This window comes from Tauraco erythrolophus, chromosome 13 (assembly GCF_009769465.1).
Source record: "Tauraco erythrolophus isolate bTauEry1 chromosome 13, bTauEry1.pri, whole genome shotgun sequence".
Lineage (NCBI taxonomy): Eukaryota > Metazoa > Chordata > Aves > Musophagiformes > Musophagidae > Tauraco > Tauraco erythrolophus.
This window is the reverse complement of record NC_141477.1, coordinates 19,637,400-19,660,378: the sequence shown is the minus strand read 5'-3', so window position 1 is coordinate 19,660,378 and position 22,979 is coordinate 19,637,400. Positions and strand designations below refer to the sequence as shown.

Sequence of the window (22,979 nt, the reverse complement as noted above, 5' to 3'; positions counted from 1 at the left end):
AATGTGAGGGGCAGGTCTGAATCCTGCTCACTAATTTGAAACAAGCATCTCAGGTTGCTTTGAGTTCTGTATGATTTCACAGGAAGGAGGACAGGGTGGCACAACAGGAGGCGGGCACCCGCTCTGCGCTCGTGGGCAGCTCCATCCCTCACACCGGTCTTGCTTCGTTAGCTCTCAGAAATGCACTCACCTTTCCAGTTCCTCACGTTATCTAAGCTGGACAAGGAGATCCTCCTGGGCACCAGAGCGACCTGAGCCCGGCAGATCCCTGCGTGCCCGTTCTGGAGGGCCCCACCGCCCACCTCATCCCCTCTTCTGTCTGAGAAGTGGGTTGGCTTGGGTGGCCGCGGCGGGGGGGTGTTGGATAGGACGTCCAGCTGGGTTACACCATAGGGCAGCGCGTTTTGGCTCTTGTCAATCTGAAAGGTTGGTGTCAGCGGCGTCCCCAGCAGCGGAGAAGAGGAGGAAAAGTCACTGGGTGACCCACTAATGTCTATGTTCCTGGACACGGTGCTGGGATTTGCCAGTGGAGCCCCGTCCTGGTGCACAGTGCCAGTGCTGGATGGCTGTACAAGGTACAAGGAGGGCTGGGACTGCAAGGAGTCGACAAAAACATCGTCTGATGAGGTTTGCTCCAGAGATCTGTCCGAATTTGACCAGCTGTCACACCTGCACAGAGACAGAGGTCAGGACCTGCATTTTCCTTTTCTCCTGGTTGCAACTGGGCAAGTGCACAGAAAAAAAACCCAACCCCACAGTTGGGGACAAAATCAATCCCTTCCCTATGGCTGTGGAATGTCCCCCCTGAGCTCGGCTGAGAGATGGGGCACTTTGTGGAGCACCTTGGGTTCTTTGCAGGCAGAAAGGGCATCTAGAGGGAGACCATATGCGAGGTCCCCAGCCACCCACCCTGGAAAGGGACAGGACCAACATACAACACTCGACTGCTAATCTGTGCTATGAAAAGCCCCCTGTAAATTGGATTAGGCTGATGGTCGTGTTGTGCTCAGGAGCCTACCCTGAGTGGCAGGGCTCAAGGACCAGTTTGCTCCAGTTCCCCAGGGCATTGCTGGGCAGACAGAGGGTGGCTCCAGCCCAACACAAATGGCAGACCCCAGACCTACCTGTTGTGGCTGAGCTTGCCCGACTCGCAGTTGGAAAGGAAGAGGTAGTCAGGGAGGAAGACCGACTCTGACTCGCTGGGGGTCTCCTCTGCAGCAGATGCATCAGCAGCAGCGTGGTTGACGGAGAAGGAGGGATCTGCGATGCGGGAGGCGTGGGTGGAGGCGGCTGGCGATGGCTGTGGGGACGAGGTGGTGTGAGACAGGCTCTCCACTGAACCTGCAATGGGAACGGACAGCCCCGGCTGAGGGACGGCTCCGACTCACCCTGGCCCACTCCTCTCCTGGCCATCGCTACCTTGCTTTTGCACCAGGGATGTTTAGAGCAGCAGTGGGTCAAGGAAAAAGCTAATTTTGAGGAGAGTGGAGCCTGATTTTGCAGCTGCTCCCCCTGCCCAGGCTGGGCAAGCCAGCTGCCAAATGAAGGGGCTGCACGAGCTGCAGACCCCTCCTTGGGCTGGGGTCCCCACTCCTGCAGGGCTGTAGCATCCCTCCTGCGGACAGTAATGAGACAGCCTCTGCTGAGGAAAGTGCTCAGGCAGAGCAGTCTCTTTTATCAAGTATTTTTAGGACCTAATGCAAATAATTAATTCTTAATCTCCAACACTTCAAATTAATGGCGACAAGGAAAGGGATTGATTTCTTCCCACTTTCTAGATCTCAATGGACAAAACTAGGCTTTGCAGCTCATGGAGTAGCCAGATTTGTTGCATCTCTGAATCTGTCTGCAAACTCCTTATGCCTCTCTAGGCTGGACATCAAAGCCATGAGAGCTGTGGTGTAGCTGTTACTGTCTCGCTGGAGGCTTGTTGGCTCTACTGAGAAAAGGAACACTACTTTTCTGGAGGCCACAAGGAACAGGGGAGCCTGTGCTCTGTGACACCTTCCCTGCTCCCTCCTTCCCTGGGCACAACACTCCATTCCCCACGGCACAGAGATGGGTGGCGGTGGGGAGAGGAGCAGGTTCGGGCTGCAGGGCTGGTCCAGGCTGCACAGAGCTGGCCTCCTGCTCAGCTCTGAGTTGCCTTCTGACCACCAAGGCCACCCTTCACTGGCAGCACACGGCCGAGGCACTCATACCCACCCGGCCTGAGCACTGCCAGGCAGCAGAGGCAAGTCTGGTTCTGTTGCTGTCCCAGCCTCCATCCCTGCTAGAGAGCTGGGGACGCTGGGCAGGAGGGATGAAGGAGCGATGACTGAGTTGAGGCTACGCACAGCCTCTGGCCCTGCTTTGGGGTATTTTGATTCCAAAATCAAGTCCTCAGTGCAAGCTGGACCTCCCACCATGGGCAGCTCTGGAGTGGGAAGGGCCTGGGGTGTCTTTGCAGAGCAGCTCCCCAAAGGTATCTGTCTGCTCCTGGCAGCAAGCTCAGACAGCAGCACCAGGAACACAAGCCCTCAATTAGAGAATATGACTTTTCTAATGAAGTTTCAGGTTGCTGCGCAGCAGTTCCCTCACCAGGGCTGCGCGGGGACCGGGCGGTGCTCGCTGGGTGCCCCAGCTGTCCCCGACACCTGCGGGGCCCAGCAGTGGGTACCCATCTCTGGCTGAAGCACAGACACCATCTGAGTCAAAGCTGCAAAACCCTTCTTCAAACTGAAAAACCCCGCAGCAAAAACAAACGTGAGAAAACAGCTACTGCTGATAAAACCAAACCAAGCACAAATATGCCTTCAAAGTGTAGCAGGAAGGCAGATTTCTCTAACGCCAATATCCAGAATTTGCTGGAAATGCTGGGAACCAGCCCTGATCATCTGCGTGCATGCTGCAGGCCAGATCCTGCACTGTGTGGTGAGGTCCTGAGATCCTCTGGCAGGTTCCATCTAGTCCTCAGCTCAACACAGCAATAAACCTTGGCACTGTACTGGGTTGCTGTAGTCACTTCTCAGCCTCGGGAGGTGCCAGGTATATGTGCAAGCAGGTCAGGAGGGACAGAGGGCTGCCAAGACTTGGGTGGTTAGACAGCGACATCACTAAACACAAAAAAACCCTCCAGTGACCCAGACTTCCACACCAGCCCCGTCATCTTTCTGGTCTCAGTCAGAAGACTAAACCAGCTGATTTTTTCTCCCTGCACTACCCCACACCTCATCCCTTTAAATTGGAGAGGGAGCCATCTCTCTCTCCTTCGCACCTACCAGTACTGACTCACTGCTGCTTGCTCCTGTTAGCTTTGGAGGTCTGGTGCAGTGGTGCACCCCAGGTCAGCAAAGCACCTCATAAGCATGGGCTTAAATTTGAGCTTCAGTAAAGCGTTTGCTTAATTTTGAGCAGGTGTTTATAGCAGTGGGATTTCAGCAGTGAGCACCTGGAAGGGTTTTTACAGGGTTTCACATTTGCAGAGTAGAGCTGGAGGCTCTGCTATTTTTCCCATCTGAAAAATAACTTTTGTCTTGTTCATTGTGCTGGCTCAGACAGTAACTCTCCTTTCAAATCTTGGACTCAGAGACCTGTCTTGTAAGCTTAAGATGATCAAATAGGCACCGGGCAACTCCATAGGGATCTCAGAAAAGCATGTTCACACCACCATCTGACCACTTTTTTTTTTATAAAAAAAAAAAAGACAACACAAAAACCTAAAAACCACCACAATGCATAAGAAAGAGAAATGAATGACATTCTGGATTATTAACACACAGAACGAACAGGCCTGAACTCCATCTGGTACTCACAGGGTTTAGCCACAGATTATCCCATCAGGAAAGGCTGTGAGCTGCAGCCCACATGGCCACTGTTGTGAGCGGGAGGGAGGGATGGGGACAGCCCAGACCTGCCCTTTTCTAACCTTCAAGGGCTCAGGGCCCTGTAGCCAGCTCCTGACAGACTGTCCCTGTCCCTGCCAGCTCTGCTGGTAACCGAATCAGCATGCATTAAAGTGGTACCGCGGCAGCAGCTGGGTGGAATAAATTATGCATGGCTATTTTCCACAAGAGAAGGCAGAGAATAGGTTTGGTGCTTGCCTTCCCCTTGGCCAGAGAGACAGCGGGCAGCTTCAGCTGCCAAAATAACTGCTTTGGTGGGTACTGACTCAAAAAAATCTCTGCCCTGCATTGACGGGGAAAGTCGCCGCCGAGGATGCAATCCTCGGCGGTGACTTTCCCCGTCAATGCAGGGCCATTGCTTGGAGGTACAGAAGGCTTCTCCCTCCTGCTACAGACCCCAGCTCACTCCCCAAAAATTGTTACGGTGCAACAGCACTGCAGGGATACAGTGAAATAGAGGGGGTCTTACTCACATCAACCCCCATCAGGCTGCACGGCCATACCAAGGAGGTAAAATGCCACCCAGCCCGCCTGGCCAGGGGCCAGAGCCTGACATAAAAGAGCAGCCTTGAGTCCGTGCAGCCAAGAAGGGATTTCCTCCTACTGAGAGAGGAGTGTGGAGTTGCTGCAGTGCCTGTCCTCCAGCACCGGCTGGGAGGAGCTGTCACATCTTCCCTGAACTTCTGGACAAGAGCCAGGCGCTGCTGTGAGCAAGCCTGGCAGGATGCTGCCTGCCCTGCTTTGTATGGGAACAGAGCGGGGAAATAAAGTGAAGACACTCAGGAGAAAGCATCTCTGCAAGAGCACAGTCCCTCCAGGTAACCCCTCAGTGTGGTGCTCCCGGCTCCCCTTGCTCCCAGCACGCTGTCCTGGCTGGGGGAGATGTTCCCCAGTGTGGCTGCAGCAAGGTCCTGGGGAATCAAACCATCTCCATGCCATGGCAGGGTCTGTGCACATTGGCAGAAGAAAAAAAAAAAGAGAGAGACATTTAAGAAGGCAAAGAAACCATCAGAGGAACAGGCAGAAAGGGAGAAGGTCCCAGCAATGGGCAAGGATGGGTGTGAACAACACAGTAACTGAAGGTGAGGGAGAAGTAGAGGAGCAGAAATGCTCTAATCCAGCAGCCAAGAGAGACTCAAGGGTAACCTGTCACTTAGGGTGACCCTGGCAGTGTCCTGGTCCATGAAGCATTCAGGGAAAGGACCAATGAGGGGATCTCCCCAAGGACATCAGGCTCCACTGTGGCCCTGGGTGCTGTGGGAGAGAGTAGAGCAGCATGAAGTGATGGAGATCCGCAGGGACCTTCAGGTAAGGGCTGCATCCAGAAGGAGCAAGGCATTCACATAGGATGTGGAACAATACCTGGAGCCCGCAGAAGAAGTGAAGAGGGAATCCAAGACCAAAAGTTGCTCTTAGGCTGAGCTGCCTGCCAAGGCTTCCTGGGGGAGCATTCAAGGCACAGCTACCATCTTTAAAAGCAAGGCTTCCTCATGAAAAAGGCTAAACAACTTTCACAGCAGTTTCTCCAACGAAATGCTGCTATATTGCATTGTGTCAATTACTCACGGTTTCAGCCTGCATATGGGATAGAGTGTGCCCATGATATGCCATAACCACCTCATTTCATCCCCTCCCCTCCTGTGCCCTGCCACTTGGCCCAAGCCTCCTTCCGACCCCCTGTGTGACCACAGGTCCGGTGAGACTGGGGAACGACTCCTCCATTGGGAGCCTTCGCTAGAGGCAGAAATAGAACTGGTTGGAAAAGGTGCCAGCCCCCTCGTCCTTCTCAGTACAGCAGCACAGTTTCTCGTGGCAGCCGAGTGCCACGGCGCAATGGTGGCTGCTGGCAAGTCCTTCCCGACAGCCGCCCTCCCAGGTGCTTCCTGACATCTGCCTGGAGCTCGCGCTTCGCCTCCGTCTCTCGCTGACTCAAAAGCTGTCCTGGCGGGGCCGGCCGCAGTTCTGCTCACTTGGGTCTGCCTCTGGCTGCTCACATGTCACACCGGAGGCCGCTGATGACCAGGACCCGGCTGTTCTTGGCTACTGGAAGGGACTAACTGGGAAGAACAGGACAGCGTTTACGGCTGAGTCCCTGTGTAAGCCTGCGGCTGCACTTTCTGTGCATTAAGCGGAGAAAGCAGCAGATTTGGTTTTGGCCTCAAAGTCACAGCAAATTCTCAGAGATGCAAGGATAAAGAGTGATTGATTTCACAATATTGGCTTTGAGATTCATTTTAATACACAGAACAGCTTTATAAAGTTTCCTGCAATTGATGTGTCTTTCTTTTGATGATTCATTTCAGGGACGATGATTTTTTTAACATAGTAGCATTCAAGCTAAAAAAGCGCATGGCATTTAATAGAGCTTTTCTCTTCTTATGTTAATTTTTAGGGGTAATTTGTTTAAACCTACAGGTTCTTGGGGGATTTAGGTGCTTGCAAAAAGCTGAAGCAATTAGCAACTGTTTGAAATGGGATGTGCAACCTGTGGAACTGTGCAGAATTAAATCAGAGTATCTGTAGGTGCCCTGCAGCCTGACCTCAATACATCCCTGACCTGACCTCATTGGCACGAACTGCAGGATAAATGGAAGCTCTTATGAGCTATTTGCCATCAGAGACACGACGAGCGCACGTCTGAAAGCTTGGCTTAACACGGTCTGTGATGAGGGCTGCAAGTTCGGGTGCCAGGCTTTATACTGAACCAAGGCAAATGCTCTGCACTGTTGAACTTCTTGGGGGATAACATCTGCCTCAAACGGAGTGGAAAGCTGGGATGTCAGCTTTCCCAACTCTCGCACCAAGAGTTGTCACTTCTCGTCCATCAGTGTCTACACTGGCAATCTTTGCTGGGCAAGAAATACCACTGTGTAACACTCTGAGTATTGCTCATGTGTAAGTCTTACAAGCAGTGCTGTGCTGTACCAGCATAACAGAGCAGCTATTTCCCAGTATAAATGCATCTGTCCTGGGGACAGCTGCTGCCTTAGCAACTCTGTCACAGATCACATCTGCCTATGCGCATCCTCAACACAGTGCCACAGAAGTCTGCATATACATTTGAGACACAAAAATTATTTTTCTCTTTTCTGTTTTGCATGGAAAGACTTACCTTCATTTCAGAGTAACTGGTAAAATTATATCTAAAATAATACTGCACCAGATGTAGCGATGCAAGAGCAACATCTCAGTGTCAACAAAGGCAGATCAGTTGGAAGGAGGTTACTGAATATCCCTAATCACATCCAAGGTCTAAAGGGCTACTGACTCCAATCTCTCCAAGCTACCAGCTCTAGTTTGCAAGTTGCATTCGTGGGCAGTTTGTACTGGCACATAAAAATATGTCAGCAGGTTTTCTTGGTGGTCTCTAAAGCGAATGGGAAAGGAGCAGACATCACATTTATTACAGGATCACTGTGGTGCTCTTTCCACTGCCATTTACCCTCACAATAAACTACTGAAGAGACGATTAAAGAAGGCCAGGAACCAGGACAGAATAAAATAAAACATCCCACCACAGCCTTTCATTTCCTTTCAAGTTACAACTAACGATATGGCCATGTGGCAGTTGCAGACACCAGTAGCAGTCCGAGCACAGGGATCACGGCATGACAATCTGTCTGGCCACACTATGATACCCCCAAACACACTACTGCCCTTGGGATCGAGTCCCTCCATCCCCACCCTCTTCTGCTCTTGCACTGCCTTTTATCACAGCAAAGGACTTCGTTCAGACTCACTTCCTATGAAGCTCTCAAATTGCTGCTCTATCTGCCCCTTGGAAATGTCAAGGGAAAGACAGATTGCTGTTATCTGAGCCCGATTGTCTCATTCGAAAGGTAAGTTAATGATGATACAGGTCCTGACTTTAATTACCGGCTACATTCATCTTGGAGTGGTTAATTCTTGGAAGCTTTCCAAAAAACTCACTCTGCTGAGTCTATACAGGTGTAGGTCCTGGCAAAACAGGCTGACTTCATGCTTCCCTGGCAGGACCATCTCTTAAGTCTAGACACACACTTCTAACACTTCCCTATCCTCTGCTTTTTCTTTATTTTTCTTCTCATTAATAGACTAAGACAGCTCAGTATTTTTGTCATTGATTTATGTATGTGCATATACACCCAAGTCTGTGCACATTCCACATCCAGCAGAGCCTGAGAAAATGTGAGTTTTGCAGGACACTTTCCTGGAACAGGTGTCTTACATTAAGCCTAACTAAATAAATATGAGACATGTAATGAAATAAACAACCCCAGAAGATAACACTCAGTCAGCTTTTCATATAAACAGTACCTTTTCTTATTAAGGACCTGCTGTTTATTCCAGCAGGAACTGCTTCATCAAAGTGAGACCAAGCAGCCAGCTATTATTTCTACCCAGCAGTAGTGAGATCTCTGATAACTTTCAAACCAGGGTTCAGCAGCATCTCAGAGCTATGTGGAGCTATAGGAAACAAAGTCCCACAACACCTGCCCAGCCCAGCCTGGCAGTGAGGTCCATGCTTCCTCTCACCCCGGGTGCTGCTGTGGAGGAACCTTCCAACCCGCAAGACAACCATGAGCATGAATCTACCTGTGCCATCGTCTAGATGTCCAAAGTTACAGATCTGGCTGATGTTGTGCACCCAGATCTGCATCTCCTCCTCAGTTTTGGCCACAAGGTAGAACGTGCGGTAGGTGGTCCGCACAATGAAGACAAAGTTGTTCTGAAATTCCTTCTTGATGAAGTTGGGCCCCGAGTGCTTCAGCACTTCGCACTCGTTGAGGTCGATGATCCGAATGGGCTTTTTGGAGTGGTTGTTCCTGTAGTACTCCAGCACATCCGGGTTCCCGCTCATGCGGCCTCTGCGCAGCACGAACCAGCGCTTCCGCCATGCCTGCAAATAGCACAAACAGGGCCCTTTTAGTGCCAGCCACATCATATATCAACCAGCCCACACGTGCTTTTTTTCTGTCAGGTTTTATAGTCGTTTTGATAAGCTGGCCAAATTGTGACTTTGATTTGAAGTGCTTGCTATCAGCTTGCATTTATAATAGGAAAAAAGGCAGAGAGCTGACGCTTTGGAGGACAAGAGGAACAAGATTTCTCCCCTCTTCTCAGCCTCAGCCTGCCAGCATGGTGTAATTGAAATGATCAGATACTTGAGATACCATCTTCATCTCATTCTTGAAATGATCAGAAATGATGAGATACTATCTCATCGATAGAAGAGACTATAACACATTTTTCTCTGTGAAACGAAAACATCTAGGACTGCGCCCTGTGATGCAGTACATGAGCTAGTATCTGGCAACAAACACCTTTTGCCCAGCAAAGCCAAGGGCTCCAGATGACCTGTGCAGCTTCCCTCAGATGGATTTCAGTGCTAATAAAAAGCTGTTAATGAGCTGCCAGTTACTTCTGAAAACCCAGAATAAACCTTAGGGGAGTTGTAGTGCTAAAAAGTTAAACAGAAAACGTCCAAACTTTTCAGAAGGATGTCTATTTACACAGGCGCTGGTTCAAGTGACCGTCAACCCAAACCAAACCTGGTAGGCACTGATGCCTTTGAGACCCCTGTGACTGAAGGTATGGGTCCCGCACAGGCTTAAATGAAGTCCTGGCAGGACTAAGATGCAGCATCACTTTATAAAGCTACATGCAAGTTTCGAGGAATAAAATAACATATTTTCCCTTTTTTCCAGCAGCTGTTTTTGTTCATTAACAGTATAAGTGCCTGTGTGTTGATTACAGCTGTCACCAACACACTTACTCTGAGGGCCAGAAGAAATCCACCCCCAGCTCTGTTACACAGGGAAAAGCTGAAATAAGACATTAGGAGATTCACGCTTACCAAACTCCATAAAAAACAGTTGTGTTGGATAAAGTCATGCCCAAACCAACAAGGCCTGGGTGGCTGCCAGGGAGCAGCTGAAGCTAAGGCTGCGGCTGCCCCAGCTCTGATGGCAGCCCGAGAAAGGCGCAGGGGCTCATGCACTGCCCAGGTACCTGCAACAGCTGTACAGCACTGGCTGTTTTAATTGCCTTCGTAAGAGTTAAAAGTTCATTAAAGAAACATCTGAACAGCAACGACCACATCCTCTCTACCTGAATCTTACTCAGTGCTCTTTGCAAAATGACTTGTCACAATGACATGAATCTGGGTAATAGCTTGTGTTAAGAGTTAAAAATCATACTCATCTTGCAAAGAGGGGATCTGTCTGTCAGTTTAAAGACAGCCAACCATTCACTCGGCCTAAGACAAAATAACTGAGTTCAGGATGTTTTCACTAAGATGTAAGAGCCCTTACTGGCACAGTTTAGGATCAATACAGGCACTACAGATTTTGCTGACGCTGAGTTCCCATGCGCATGGTGATAGCTAAAATGATCAACAAGAAATAGCAACAATCATTTGTCAAGAAAAGGCTTTTTTTCCTTCTTCTTCTTCTCTTACTCAAAAGAGACTTTCTTGCAGTGCAGCAAGCTTTTCACAGTCTGTTGATATTCATCCAAAAATTTATCTAGAAGTAAGTCTGCTCAGCCTGGCAGTACCTTAATCGATTTTGAAAGCAAAAGATTCTTCAAAAATAATACAAAGGGACCAGAGAATGAAATATCATAGAGGGAGCTCTTGCAAGGCTGAACAAGCACGTATCAGCCTGTGTAAAGGAGCGGTTTTCAGAGAAGGGGCCACATCAGGAATAAACAGGAAGCAGAGGTGAGGTGCAAAGCGTATTAAACAAAGAAAATTAAGTCTTGCCCTGTGACCTGTTGAGGTTTGAAAGTGATTTGGTGTCTGTTGAAAGGATCTAGAGATAACAGATTACCGAGATATCTCAGACAAGTCTAATTTTGTGGCAGCCAGGAAAAAAGAACACCCCTCAAAAGGAAATAGAAACAAAGGAAAAACATTTAATGGAGAAAACACTTTCCTGACTAGCAAGCTTTAACAGTGGAACACAGCCCAGCAGGTATCTCACATGTATAGTCCCAGAATGAGTCCACATCTCTACCACCTGCAATCCAAGTGCCGCACAGGCCTAATGCACACCCCACAGACGCACCGGGACAGAAAGGTCACATCCCCTAACGCACTCTCACCCCTAAACAACAAAAGGGAAATGCTTCAGGAAGTCTAAGCCAAACAAGACCTGCTCCTTTGGCCTCCCAGGGAAGCAGGCTGCTAAAACAGAGGGGAAGAAGCCCTCAGCTCTCCCCAAAGACCACAAGGCCACTTTTTCCTCCTCTTCCCAAGGCTGCCAGCCCTGCAGCTTAAATACGCTTGGTTCCTTCTGATGGAAATTGGATGGGAATCACCTGTACATGAGCAAGCCAAGACAGGAGGAGAGGGGATGAGAGGGGATGGGATGGGATGGCATGGCATGGCATGGCATGGCATGGCATGGCATGGCATGGCATGGCACGGCACGGCACTAGCCATCATAACTGGGCAGCTGTGAAAACAGGGCTGCAGGGAAATAATGCCAGCCAGCTGCCAGCCTCTGCACTGCCCTTGAGAAGGGTGGGCCTCCCCTCTCCATCTCCCGCACGGCTGCTCTCGCTGCCTTTCCCCGGCTCGTTGCAGGGCCTGTGCAGCCAGCCAGCTCCCCATCCAGCTGAAAACCGTCATTTTTTCTCGTGGGGGTAACACATGAGCTGCAGGAAACCTGCAGGAAGGTGGGGGGCGGAGAGGGACAGAGGAACAGCCCTTTAGTCATACCGCAAGCTCAGACAAGCTGGAAGTCCTTGTCTGCCGCCGTTAATTGCCCTGAATATCAACATTCTCTGAAACCGACGGTGGTATCTTGCAGGGATCAGAGCAAATACCCTGCCTGTGCCTCCGACCCACCTCTGGACCTGGAACCGAGGGGAGGGAGAGGCCCTGATGGATGGCAGCCTTTAAATAGGCACAGCCTGAGTCAGCAGTGCAGGTGAATCAGCACTCACAGATCTCCAAAGCCTTTTAAGCACTAAACCCCCCCTGAAGTTAGTGTGGGTGCCATGGCAGGGTGGCAGCAGGGCAGGGTGGCAGCGGTGCAGGGTGATGGTGCAGCCTGGCCGATGGGGAGTTTGCCAGCACTGCCTGGCAAGCTCACCTGCTGCCCTGTGCCAGGGCTGCTCCTTTCCTGCCACCAAAGGGAGCCATGTCAGGGGGCAAAACCAGAGGAAATTGCCTCATCCCACATGGGGAAATGGGGAGCACTGTCAGCTCGGTGCCCCAGCCTCACCTGGGTGCAGACAGGCCAGCACCAGAGAGGGGTAGGAGAGTGGGAGAAGATGGGACCAGCTCATCCCTCGGTGCTTGCTGTTAACATCAGCTTTGTTGTACCATCGAACTACATCCATGCACACAATGCACTTGCACCTCACCCCTCCAGGCTTCTTTTTTATTCCTCCACTCTCTAGGAGGAAAGCGGCATCACCTACTGACACAGCTACCTGCATGTTGAAGGACCATCTTTTCTACCTCTTCTCCCATTTAACATATCCAGTCCCACCACTGTCTCCCCTCAATGGCTCATTTCCATTCTGAAACTTTCACTAATATGTGCCTTTACTCACAAAATATTGTACTCCAGAACAGTTTTACTTATCCTACAATGCTGAATGTACAACGTGCCGAATTTTTGAGACACTTGCAGCTTGCCTGCAAACGGACACAAACAGGTTTGACATTGCCAATACACACGACTCGCCCTGCCCCGTGCCATAGGCAAAGCAGGGGTTTGCCTCTCAGCATAAGGCTCTTACCTCCAAGAGTCAAATATCCTTTCCTCATTTTCCTGGCATTTGCCTGCAATGAGCAGTGAGCAATGTCTCCTTTCCCCAGGGGAAAGGGATGCAGCACGCTGGAGTTGCTGGGAGCCCAGCTGTGGCAGACCTTGGCCAGACAAGACAGTGGCAGCAGCTTCTAGCTCGCAGGGACCCAGGCAGCTTGCGTACTGCGCAGTGCACTCTGCCGGAGCCGGGGCCAGGGCTCCTCAGCCCCGGGCCAGAGGCACAGAGGGTGCCTGGCACCTCATAGCCCCTGCCCTCCAAGGCAGGCAGTCGTGCCCCATGGCAGCTCCTCTCCAGTGCCCACCCCAGCCCCATGGCAGAACCTGGTGGGTTTTTACATAGTTGTACACTCTCGGTTTTCTTTTTAGCATTTACCGGTCACAAGGCTGCCTCCTCCTTCCCCTGTCATGGTTCTTCCTGTCATCCCTTGTTTCTGTCTTTGCAGCATGACCTTCGCTCACAGACGAGGTGTGGTGTGGCATGTGCCTTCTTCTCCTTCCCCATCACCCACCCAATACAGAAGCTGTGCCTGTGCCAGCACCACAGCACACGGCACTGAGCGCCTGCCTGGAGCCGGAGTGGGCTCCTCATGGCTCATGGACCCCTTGCTGGGGAAGGGTGCGCTGTGCCAGCACCTCGTGGTACAGCAAGGAGCTCTGCTCCCTGCTCCCTCCAGTCCTGGGCAGCACTGTGTGCATGATCAACCTGCACCCTGTGCTGCTGCAATACCCTCCTTCTCATGGTTTGTAAGGCACAGTTGCTACTACCGTGAGCCTGTGCCCAGAGGACCAGTTCCTGTGTTTGCTGCAGGGTGCTGGTGCCAGGCTGGGAGCACCTTTGAGCTTCCACAGCAGCTTGAGGCTGGTGGGGTCAGCCGAGGAGCCAGCAGGGCTGGAGTGGCAGGGCTACGGCGAGAAGGGACTTATTTCAGCTGATCAGAGCCAATAATATCTGACAAAATTTAGTCTGGAGCTGCACACACTGCCAAATTCACAAAAGAATTTGCAAAAATTTAAGGGTGAGAGATTGCGCTTCCATGGTTGAGATGAAGTAACCTATACACTCAAACAGGAACTGATTCCTAGGATTCAGCATAGCCTTCTCATTTACACCATGGAAAGGATCTACACGTCCAGAAGAAACATTAATTTTGGGGCCTCTTGAAACTAGTTCCTTCTTGATGAAGGAATGATACGATGATGATACGTTTACATGTCCTTCAAAGCTTCGTTGGCATTAGAGAGCAGGCTTTATCAGAAAAGCACAACCACAATCAGACAAGAGCCAACATAAATCTAGAACAATTTTCATCTGCCCTTCGTAAGCGGAATAGTTTGGTGCCAAAAGGAAGAAAGAATTTGCAGCAGCGTTGGTCGGACGCCAGCATGTTGCTCTGTGCAACACAAGCTATCAGTGTTCAGTTCTTGCTCCTGAATTTTTCATTTTGGGAATTCCACAGCCACTTCTGAAGGGAAGAGGAATAGCTCTGTTCCCATTTCAGTAGGGTTTCTAAGAAAGCGATTGCTACTTCCACAATCTGACGTCTCTGCTTCTGCTGAATAAGTGATGTGAGGTTTGAAAAGGGCTGCTATTATACGCGAACGTTTGCTCCGCCATGGCAACGTCAGACCAAACAGGCCACGAGCAATCCTATCATGTGCTGAAAAAACAGGGAGCTGAGCGCCTGCGTGGGAAAGGTTTAGCCAAGGACCTTCATCGCTTACCTTCTCTCTGAGGACGACGTTTTCATTTGTACGTACAAAATATCCAACATCTGAGATGTAAATAATTCATTACAGCACATACCAGCTAAATGAGGTAAACTGGCCTGGAATATAATTTGCTCTGTGGGTTTTTGATTTTTTTTTCTGGTTTTAATAACAAAACACAGAATAGCCAACAAGCTTGAAAATCTTTAGTAGTTAAATTAATGCTTATGACTCCCCCATGAGGATAATCTTCATTTTACAGAACGCAGCAAAGGGAATGGCAAGGGGAAGCAGGAGAACAGCAGAGTGTACTGATTCCTCGGCTCCTGGTGGCCTTTGAGCCGAGCTTCTGGGCAAAGGACGTGCTCGTCCCCAGGCCTCTTATGGGGAGGTCTGCCACTAACAGAAGAGTTCGAAAGCTCTTGAGTACCAGCTCAAGTACCAGCACTTGAGACACAAGCTTTCAAAGCTTGTATTTTTTTTTAAAGAACAATTTTTAAACATATTTTGGGGGAAAAAAATTAGGCGGAACTTTATCGCATTTCCTATAAATTACTTAAAAGAGGAAGTTAAAATTCATATGTAGACAGGTTTGTAAGCAGCTGATGGATGTCTAAGCCTACTAAGACCATATAAGTTAAGAGTTTCCCCTGTGTGCACAGAGTGGGAGGCGTTGGAACTGCAGAGTACGGTCCCTGCAAGAGGGACTTGTGCACTGGGAAGGGGGAAGCTGTCAGGCCCAGCTCCCAGCAAGCATCCTCACATTCAAATAGCCGAGGACACCGCTGGGAGCTCTTCGTGTCAGTCTTCCAAGAGAAAAGGGCCAGTTCCATGCAGGTTGTGCTCCCTGGGCTGCGAGACCCTTGCAGAAGGTCTCACACCTTCTGCTCTGTAGCCTGTATTGCTCGGTAATAGTGCTCGATCAACTCACTCGCAGAAATCTGAGATGAAAAAGACTTCTTAAACCACCCAGCCTGTCCCCCAGCTGGAGTTATGGTTTTGCTATTTCAGTTGTGGCTGTTGGTCTGCAGCTCCCATCAGCTTTGCATAATAAATCTCTCCCTAATGAGGCTGCCTGCTTGTCCCTTCCAGTGCGTCCCCGTGCAGTGCTCTGGGGGCGGCTGAGCTCATTGCCCGTCACTCACTGGTTTAATGATTCTCTTGGATTTTGTTTCCCTTGCTGTCTGGTTTCCCTTATTTTCTGCTCAGATCTCACAAACTTCTTCAGCAGTGAGAGCCTGAAACACATGGTTTATGGCTGGGAAAGAAAAATCAATAAATATTCAATTTCGGAGAGGAATACTCTCGGAGAGGAACACTCCTCCCTTAGGGCCTTCCTCTGCCTCCACAGAAACGCAATTCTATTTAACCTAGAGAACAGAATGTGAAATTTTCTGCAGTACTTTTTCTCCCTTTGCTTTGGTGCCTGAAGCTGAGGTGCACTCCCATGGGTGCTGCAAAGGCATCAGCTCTCCTTTCCCCTGCCTGTTCATGTCCACTACAGCTCTGTTTGCTCAAGGTAAGGGCTCAGCTATGGCGGGAAAAATCTCTGAGCTAACCAGTGTTCCCATACAAACAATTTTCAACACAGACCATCCTGTGCAAAGGACCATCACACCATGAGTTCAGGACAGACTACAGTCTAACACTATATTTCCATGAGCACATGAAGTTGTGAGTCATTTACTGAGTCACTTGTCTTTCTGATTGTGGTAGTTTCAGTATGACTCGAAATGAATCTTATTTCAAGAAAGTCAGCGTGAGTCTTCCTCGGTGGAGATGCGATGGGTGCATAGTGGAAGGGGAAATACCTTCTTCCTTTCAAGGTGATACAGATAAATTAATTGACTAAAAACGCTAACCAAAAAATTTCCTGCACTGCAAGTGCAATGAAAGCTTTGTAATAAAGCATCTGAGATGACGTCCTGTAGAAGCGGGGAGGTTTCCTTTGTTTCTGTTTCTCACAAAAAGAAACCTGTAGTTTGTGAAGAAAAAATGACACACAGTAAAAAAAAAAAAAAGAAAAAATGTCCCAGAGTAATATGTTGCCTGCTAATCTACACACATTCTCATTGCCCGGTCTACATTCTAATCCATAATATTTATGGTGCTTTACATATACAAACATCTGCAACAGAATGAGTCACTACTATTTAATAAACAAGCAAATTCTTTTTAAAGCTAATGGGTTTGTTTGGGCATGAAAGGTCAAAGTCATAGTGACCCAAAAACTTGGGAGTTCTAAGTTCTTAAAAACCTTATAGAAGATAAAAAAACAAGTTCTGAAAGTAAAATTAATAATAACACCACTGTACTTTGGTGAAGGAAGAAGGAAGCAGACATTTGGATGAAGAAATGTCATTTCACTCATGTCCCTCATCCTTTAGTAAGAGCAGTGAAGAAACGAGAACTGTGCTTCTCACAAACATTTTGATTACAGGTTTCCTCTGAGGACACTGGCCCATTGACAGAGCATCACCTCGCTCCTCGTGCACGTAGGAATTGCTTGATAAGATGCTGCTGGCTGAAGGGGCTCTCCTTGCTTTCCCCATGGCTCTCGGCAGGTGGGTCTCAAGGGATCCTCCCGCAGAAAAGAAATGTGGGTGCTGCGGTCAGGCTGCCTGGATGGGTCCCTGAGCTTTGCAGGGGAAGATGCTGATGGGGCACCTCATCCTACAAGATGCTGCTACGGGGAAGAATTCCCCGGCTTCGATCTGAGCTACACCACACCCTACCGCACCAGAAAAACACCGTGGGTCCATGTCACTTCGGGGGACTGAAATGTGTCAAATGGCTTCACAGCTTCACGTGCCCTGCAGCATATGGTGCAGGCAGGACCAGGCTGTTCCCACCAGTGCTTCACAGAGCTCACCACTTCCTAGTGTCCTGCAGCTATGGAAATGCCTCTGGGCTGATAAAGCCTTACCTGTGAAATCCATAGCAACACAACTCCAAAGAAGGAACAGCAGGATGCCAATCCTTTTTCGGTGGATTCATTTAACAGTGAAATCCTGACACAAGCCTGAAGTAAATAAGCTCCCGTCCCCACTGCCAGCCCAGGGCATGGCTTCCCTATTCTTCCTCCTAGTTTGACAGCAGTGATGCTGAAAGCTGGGAGCTTTTCTCGTTAACATATATGTGCAAATATGTGCAGGTCCCTTTGAGCTCATTTATAGAAAGCATAAGGATCAGTCATTATGAAATTACAGCTAACTGCCAGCATGGGGCAGAAACCCAGCTGTGCCCTGGAGGGCTGCACCTCCCAGGGAGAGGCTTGTGGCCGAGTGGGGTTTGTCAGGAGCACCAAGCGACCGGGGCTGGCCAGCAACCTCGACAGCATCTGCAGGGTGCCAGTAAAGAGACACAGTTGGTATTAATAAACAAATAAAGTAACAACTCCCCCACTGTGCTTGGCTGTGTTTCATTGGAACTAACAAGATGGTAAAGATTCACATGCTTTCAGGAGGCAACCAAAATTTTTGTGTCTCTGCATCATTATAGAGCAGCACCCAAAGGGATCTGGAGAACCGATGAAAATTCAGGCTAAGGAAAAGCAAGCCAATTGTGGTGTGAGATCCATCCACACAAGCTCAGAAAGCTTCCAGGTAGGGCAGAGCCCAGGCAGCCATAATGCTCTTAAAACAGCCTTGGCCATGGGCTGGCCACCCCCAGCTCGGGCTGCCGGTGCTTCCACTGGGCCACCAGCTCTTGTCGAAATGAGCCTGCAATGGGTGAGCAAAAGCCCCAGGTGGGGGGAAGCCGAATTTGGCCAGCTGGCCTTGCCCCTGCCTTGACCGTGTCCCGCCTGGATCCCTGCACGCTGCAGCCTGAGCAGCTGCAATGCCGGATGGGGGGTATGAGACTGCAGGGGCAGCCGGGAGTGGATGTTGACGCACATCGTGAGCATCCTCATACTCTCCTTTCTGTTTCATTTTGTCTGTCTTTTTCACTTGTAATGGGGATGTAAAATAGGTCGCAGCTCTGCGTAGAGGTCGCAGCAGCAGAAGACAGCACTGATGTGATTAAAGCCATTCAAGGATCTGCTCCCACCCAGAGCCCTCCTCTCCTCCGGCACATATTTTCCTTCCCTAGGGCGGGCACAGTGAAACATTAATTCCTTTAAGCTGCCCCCCAAATGACACCTTCTGACTGTTGCTACATTTTTGCAGGCGTTTAAGCTCCCTGACAGTGAAGACTTACAGGCAGGACTCCTTACACGAGGATGTTTACAGCCTCGCCAGCTAGCCAAGAGTTTTAGTTCCATATTCCCTCACAGCATGTTTATGTGTAGTATCTAAAATGACATTATTATTATCATCCTAAAAGCAGCTTAAATTTCTGGAGTGCTTTTTTTTCACCTTTAAATCCTAAAGCACTTGACAACTGGTACATGATCATTACATGCCACATATGTTGTGATTCTTTCACCTGTCAGAGGGATACACCTGCCTCTGAAGTTACGCTGTCTTCCTGATAACCAGGATGCTCATCCGTACACCCACAGGTATGCGCTCACATCTGTGTGCTTGGCTTCGACCAATCTACAGGGCAACTTTTCCATCCAAAATCCTTATTTACCTGTTTAAGGCAGCAGAGTTCGATGGATGGAAAACGACCTGGCTTAGTGACACTCCTCCGGTCAGTTAGAAAACAAAATTCCGATTTCTCAGAACGCAGGATTGGGCTTTATACAGAAAAAAAAGAAGTTGAAACCAGGGAGAAAGGAGAAATTAACACACTGACATAGGTCTTCCTGGATTTAACAACTTAACTTCATTTTCTTAGTGGGAAAAGTGCCACTGAACCCATAATCTTAAAGGATTTTTTGAAGGCTCTGCACAGATCCTTGAGATCTTAATAAAAATTAGGTTGCTCCCAGGTTGTTTAAAAAACAACAGTTCTGAAATACAAATGTTGGGTATGATCATCTGCTGGATAACTGAAGCTAGCTAAGTCACGGGAGTTTTCGGTCATTTTTGGAAGCAAGTATAGGAAAATGTACATACCGAAGGGACTGAAGTTTGGACAAATTTCGAGCAAATTTACTAAACTAATAGCTTTTATGGAAGGACTCCAAACCTGCTTCGCTAAGGAAAGAAATAGAGTTGGGGCTAATCCCCTTTCTAGTAACTCGCAAGCACGATGTAAATACAGATGTGCGAAGCAGTTAAAGACCAGAAAGAACTGCCTGGAGATTGCGCCCTGCCTCGGGCTATCGGGAGTCCCTCTCCCTCTATTTTACTTGGAACTGGCAGCTTTCTCAGTATTCTTTACACAAACGGCACAAATTTTGCTGTTTCACCTTGTTAGCTGAACATGTGGTGTGAGGTCAGCAACAGTCACGCAGCCTATCTATAACTGTCTGTGCTCACATGATGCGACGGCTCCGAAGAGAAGGAACATAAACAGGAAATTGGGCAAAGTGACTCTTCTAGTAGGGGACCACAACACTGCTTTTAGTATTTTTTTCAGCTAAACCCTTCAACAACACGCCGTCGGACCTGATGAAGGAAACCAGAGTAGCCAGCAGGAGCAGAATAAAAGCCGCAGATGTTTACGCTGCAACACTTTTGCCTGATCATAACAATCTGGTTCAACGCAGGGGAACGAACCCGCGTTCAGGGTCTGGCTCAGCTGATCTCCCAGCGTGGTGCGCACAGGAGTAAAAAGCCATATCCTCCACGTCCACTTTGGGCCAAATCTGGACTGTTCTTTTCGAAATCCTTATTGAATTCACGGCTACGTGCTGCAAAGGCTTTGACCTTTGCATTTCATTTCACTCCTAAAACTGCCTGGAGAAAGGAAGTGTGCAGGAGGCAAGTAGAAAAACAGGGAGGAGGCGCACGTGTGGGAGGACTTGTCTTAGAAAGCAGGTTACATTCGTCGAAAATAAGAACAAACCTTTCTGGACATACGTACAAAGATAGAAAGAAAAATAGAAATAGGTCCAATATTGTAATAGTAACTATCTAGTACCCAGATGAGCTCTGGGTTTAGGCATGTGGAGGGGGACACTGATTTCACTGCACGCTCCCAGCTGTACAGACTCTGAAGATCTCTGCTGGGATCTACGTATTGGCTTGGAACAGTCCCACGGGAACCACCCGGCCTTTGCGGTGACATTTAAACTCCACTGATGCAAATGGCAAAGCTCCCGTTTGCTCTGAGGGGGCCAGGTCCTCCTCTTGACAGGAAGCTCTGAGAAATGCAAAGATTCCCCAAAATGGAAACACAATATGCAGGAATTCTCTGAATAAAGAAAATCTGCCTCTGGAGTGATGAGAAGCCTCTCTATCGACCACATCAGAAGATGTGGGTCTAGCCTGGTTTCTGCGGGTTACACACAGGCTGCCCTCCACACTGAATTTTCTCCAGCCAGAGAACAAACACCTACTGGTGGCTTCAGGCGCAGTAAAAGACTCTGTTTTGGGAAAAGGTGGGCTCTCCTCCTAGCTGTTAGCCTGGCCATGCCTGGGGAGGACAGGTAGCCCGTGGCACAAACACCCACCGGCTCTTACAGCAACGCGGAGCAGAGCCAGTGGGGGATTTTGGCTCCTGGGCACACTCCCAGCGAGGCCGGGTGCCACGGGCAGGCTGCCACGGCTCCTGCGGGAGCGGAGAGTGTCTGGCACGTTGCGAGGGCTGTCGGAATACGACCAGCAAACAAACGAATTACGACGAAATAAGCTGGAGTTTGGAAAGGTCCGTGTTTGTCACAGAAACACGATTCAAGAAATTGGGTCTCTCCAGTCTCAAACTGGAAAGAGCGCTGTGTGATTCAGATGCTCCGCCGAAGCCAGACATCACCGGCCAGATTCCCTCGCTGAGTATTTACGGAAAACAAACCGGATTATAAATTACGGGTTATTTGTCAGACCTATTTAGTAAATATCATAATTGCATTAAAGAGTAAACGCCGAGCGTGGGTAAGACACAAACCAAAACACATGGTGAAACGCGTTGGATGAAGCGTGCTCCTACATTGCAAACACGTCAGTATGAACGCAGAGTACTGGTGGGTATATTAGCTGGCCCGTGCTAGCTCTAGAGGGGGTCGAGCTGAACCTCAACAACACTGAAGGAGGCTGGAAGTGCTCAATAGCTGGTTTTATACCCGTTTGCTCATTTCAAAGTACAATATTGGAAAAGCAGCTCCGCTAAGGAATTTAAAAATCTATTTTGATTGCAGTTCTGCTGTTTTCAGCTGTCTTCTCATCAATTAAATTGTGTTGGTTTACTCTTAAGTATTCTGCTAGGCAGTGTTACATTTCCAGAACTGGGTTTTCTTCTTCTTTAAAAGCCATCTTAAATTAATCTCTGCTTTACAACTCACAGGAGGCTGAGCTGTTTTTTAAACATTTTTTAAATTATTTTTTCATTCTCCTTAGTTTGTGGAAAAGTGGTCATCGCTCATAAGGCTCATAATATACAGCATTCACTGCCTGTCATTTTTTATTTTAAAATACATAAATGTTAGGAAAAATATAAACAATGCTCCCTGTGCCAGGTTTTCTTTCGTTTGTTTAAGAATTCTCTCAGAGTTGTCAGAAATTTTTTTGTTGCCGTTGCGCCCTGCGTCTCATCCAAGAAAATGAAGTTTTTAGGGCTAAGGGTTTGAAGAAATAACACCCTGTGAGCTCCGCTTCCCTTCACGCTTTAGGTGCATTTCACAAAGTCAGCTGGTTAAAGTCAGCTCGAGTATCCAAACATCCATCATGTAAACTTCCCATGCTTAGGAGATAACTGCACATTTCTCCGCTCCGCTGTGAAGGCAATGCTGCCTGTGAAATTCTGCAGACCTGCGCTTTTTTTCTCAGTGCATCGTGTCACGCTCTGCCTGCTTCACACCTGCCCGTGGAGCACAACGCTCCGACAGAGCTGGGAATGAGCACCGGGGCGCAAACTCAGCGGCCTGTGGCACGGGCTCAGGACTGCAAGCCCAGGTCCTCAGCTCTATTGCCCATCCTCAGTCCTTTCTCTTTTCACCTCCTGAGACTGGTCCTTCCGATTGCAAGGCACATATAGGTTAAGTTTTTTCAGTCCCCTGTTACTGCTGCAACTTTTGTCTTGACGTGAAGACATCTGCGTGCCCTGGGCTGGCATATCCCATATAATACTGCTATAGAAAAAACTCAGCATGGCAAATAAAGTGCTAACAGCATATTTAATGTTTATTTTAATTTGCATGACTTCTCAAACTTCCCTTGTTGAACCAAACGATGAAATCACAACATGTTCAGAAATATTAAATCATTTCCTCAACATCTGAATATAACGGGCTGCAAAAGGAAAACAATTACATTTGGCACGTTGCACACTTTATCCTTAACACTCCGAATTCTGGTATCCCTTCATATTTACAGGCTCGCACTCTGATCAGTGCAGCATTAAAAACAACTATGTACCATGACTTATTTCCTAGGAAATCTCCCGGACCTGCCAAACACCAGCTTTGCCTGGACAGCTTGGGTTTCAGGTGGCCACAGTGGTGCACAACCCAGGCAGCCAGTTCACGATGCCCCAAACCAGCTTCTTACCTGCTGGCCTGTGGGCAGCAGATCAGTGTCACTCAGGAACGTGCCTAACCCAGTACTGGGGAGTGTCCTGCTGCTTCCGTGCTGTA

General features: G+C 48.9%; 1 protein-coding gene across 3 annotated transcripts in view; it reads right to left on the bottom strand.

Moving 5' to 3' along the window:
* The window catches only part of GAB3 (GRB2 associated binding protein 3), a 67,056-nt gene that overhangs the window by 12,427 nt on the left and 31,650 nt on the right, over nt 1–22,979 (bottom strand). For all 3 annotated transcript variants that reach the window (XM_086619574.1, XM_086619575.1, XM_086619576.1), the window contains exons 2-4: nt 8,460–8,763; nt 1,125–1,341; nt 191–669 (exon numbers count right to left, since the gene is read on the bottom strand). In XM_086619574.1, coding sequence (XP_086475700.1) covers nt 191–669; nt 1,125–1,341; nt 8,460–8,763 — 1,000 coding nt within the window. The remainder of the gene's footprint in view (nt 1–190; nt 670–1,124; nt 1,342–8,459; nt 8,764–22,979) is intronic.